General features: G+C 31.8%; 1 protein-coding gene across 30 annotated transcripts in view; it reads right to left on the minus strand.

Annotated features, from left to right (window-relative positions):
• LOC141459667 (serine/threonine-protein kinase MARK2-like) overlaps positions 1 to 3038 on the minus strand; it is a 280726-nt gene that overhangs the window by 6895 nt on the left and 270793 nt on the right. For 22 of the 30 annotated variants that reach the window (XM_074138998.1, XM_074139004.1, XM_074138997.1 and 19 more), the window contains one exon: positions 753 to 861. In XM_074138998.1, the coding sequence (XP_073995099.1) occupies positions 753 to 861 (109 nt within the window). The remainder of the gene's footprint in view (positions 1 to 752; positions 862 to 3038) is intronic. The other 8 variants (XM_074138992.1, XM_074138993.1, XM_074138989.1 and 5 more) reach the window with 1 other exon arrangement.

A 3038-nucleotide genomic window follows, 5' to 3' on the forward strand; every position in this document is an offset into this window, starting at 1 on the left:
GCACACTTTTAATTTATATAAGTTTTTTTTTTCGTTTTGTTTATATTCATAGCTCAAATCAAGTTCCATATTTATCCGTCTTAGTACGATGTTTTACTGCACTCGTGATAGATTTTTGGACTTTTATCTACCATCAAAGATTGATGATTAATTGAAGAAAGAATTAAGAGTAACAATCTACGCATGATACGTAATAGACTCACTACACATGTTCAAACAGATGTAGTTGCCTTCACTCTAACATTAATTTCACACAAGAGTATTAGAATCTTCCCTCTACTTGTACAACACTACCCACTCATGTTACCAAATATGATTTTTCAGACTACACCTTGACAAACATATGGAGTACAGCAGCTCGAAGCGCTAAAAAAAAAAAAAAAAATCTAACATCAACCGACTTCAAAACCTAATCATCTTAAACGGTCCCTTATACGTCTAAACTCTGGCCTAAATATTCCTCCCGTTTCTGAAATAGTCCAATCTCGCTACTTTTAAAACTCCACTCAAATGTAGACTGTTATTAAAAACCCTCAGATTTACAATATGTCGACCAAGAACACTTCCTTCAACATCCTCATCGCAGACTAAAACAGCGGTAGCCATGCGACCAACTAAACACATAACGCCGAACTTCTAAGGGTGGTAATGTTGCCTTCAGGAGAACTAAAGGCTTCCAAGACTAAGTTTTTTTGACTCCATCCACATATCCATTTAAACGCACCATTTAAATAAATTAAATCCAAACAAACCTTTCTGATTTCGGCCATAATTTCATTAGGATCTCTTGAAGAAGTTGTCTTCATACTCCAAGTAAATCTTAAAGATCTTGGTTTCACTTGATCATCGTTCACTGCGCTGCTGGAAATAATAAAATAAAAATAAAGAAATATCAATTATGAGCAAATGAATAGATTATGTTTTAAAAATGAAGCAAAGGGCTAGGAGAAAACAGAAGAGATTTACAATACAAAGATGTCTCCTTCCACTGCAATCATCTGACTTTCCATTCTTGGTTAGCCGCAGATGAATATAAAAATTAATTTGTGAAATCATTGAGCTTTTTTTTTTCTTCAACCTTTTGAGTTTTAACACTACACAAAGCTTATAAATAGTAATGAAAATAAAAGCGTCAAAGTTTAATTCAGACAAAAGTGCAAATGTGATATTGTTAATTGCAACGCAACCACAATTACCTACATCTGTGTCACAATTGAAAACTACAAATTTCAACTCCTTTTATTTTATATAAAAATAATTGTCTCACAGCATTTTTATTAAATTTTTTAGCCATGTTCGGCTTGCGTTTAAATTTGAACTGAATAGAGTATAAAACAAACTTATAAAGTATGCTAAAATAAGTTTTATTTCTTTCCTGAGTCCACTCATAATTCCTGTTAGTTTTGTCGTTCACGAAGTCTTCGCTGCACATGTGAAGTGCCAAAACAAGAGCCTAGAATACCGTAAGGGTTACTTAACATCAACAGATCTGACCATCTTAATTTTCCTATGTGCTGACAGCCAGGACACCCAAACAACAAAGGACCTTGATTAGCTAAAAACGACAATCGGCATTCACACAATCTTCGTCACGTCAGAATTTTACAGCAGTTCAAACTACAGCGATTCAATGCAAGCTTAAAAACTTCTTTGATTCTGAATAAGATCACATTAACAGATAACAAATAACCTGTCGAAGAGCAGAATTCTGTTCATCAATTTTTTCCTAGTAAACAAACATCGTCAGAAATTTCTTGAATTTGCTATAGAATTTCAGAATCGGTAACTAACGACCAATTGAGAAGATTCATTGAAGCCAAGCTTCTCCATATAGGAATTGAAGCAAGTTGAAATGTGAAAAATCTCGATATAATTGGATAACTCATGAGTTAAAAAAAAAAAGGGCCCATTTAAAGTTTTAGTTATAGCTCTCCAACAGGGAGAGCTATCCACTACTTAATCGAAGTGTTAAGTTTGATGAAAAAATACGAGAATTGCCCACAAATATACTGTGTTGAGCTGTTTACAGCCTCCTTGCACTGTAGCCGATTAGAACCAAGCTCTACAAATCCAAAGTTACAAAAATTTACATGAAATGCTACGAAATTTGTGCTCAACCAACGTATATTAATTACTAGACCTTTCCTTAAATGACAACACTTCTTCAACTTCTTCACGGCTAACTTTTTCCACAACCTCATAAATTACACAAATACATTTTAACAATTCACTTCCCCGAATCCCAGATCATAGATTTGCACGTTATAAACAAACCAATGCTTATTACGGCTGGCTAAAGTTTTGATTAAGAATTCCAGAATTAAGAGGCAATTATTTGAAATATATGATCAATTTCAATAACAGTACAATATACTATGATACTGTAACTATATTAATGTACAGTGAAGTTAAATGGTGCTAATTGTTCGAAGCTAATATTTATACTCTTCCATTATTGTAATTCAAAAACACTGAAAAATTTCAAATTATGCTTAAATCAAATCTCTTGTCTCAGTTCAGCGGTACATATTCTGTTACTTCTTTCAAAAGATTCAATGCGAAATTCTTTACAGAGTTGTTAAATAATAATGCAAGTTATTCCACAAGTTATTTTTGTGTACGGTGTTAAATTTTATAAACAAAAATGAAGGTACTGGTAATGGACTTAAGGACAATAAACAAAATATTTAACAACGTAAAATACATTGTTACAAACAAAACTAAGCTTAATATAAGAACTTGTTTTTTTTTTAATAGAAATTTATAGCACATGCATTATTTTAAGGAATTACTTTCAATGAAATACACTGCTGCAAAATGTGAACATTAATTTGCTGTACAGGAAAAATTGCATGATTATATTTGATTTTTGGAAGTCTAAAAATTAAATATAATTAAAAGCCCTTCACCACAGATCGAGTTGGAAAAAAAATGGTTAAAAAAACGTAAAATTTCGAAAAAAAAAAACCTACTTAGCGTGATTTCTCTTTTCTTTTAATGCAATTATAATGTTACAAAATACTTTTATATCAACATAC

The sequence above is a fragment of the Rhodnius prolixus genome, unplaced genomic scaffold (assembly GCF_049639745.1).
Source record: "Rhodnius prolixus isolate KJV_2025 unplaced genomic scaffold, Rpr scaffold_17, whole genome shotgun sequence".
Lineage (NCBI taxonomy): Eukaryota > Metazoa > Arthropoda > Insecta > Hemiptera > Reduviidae > Rhodnius > Rhodnius prolixus.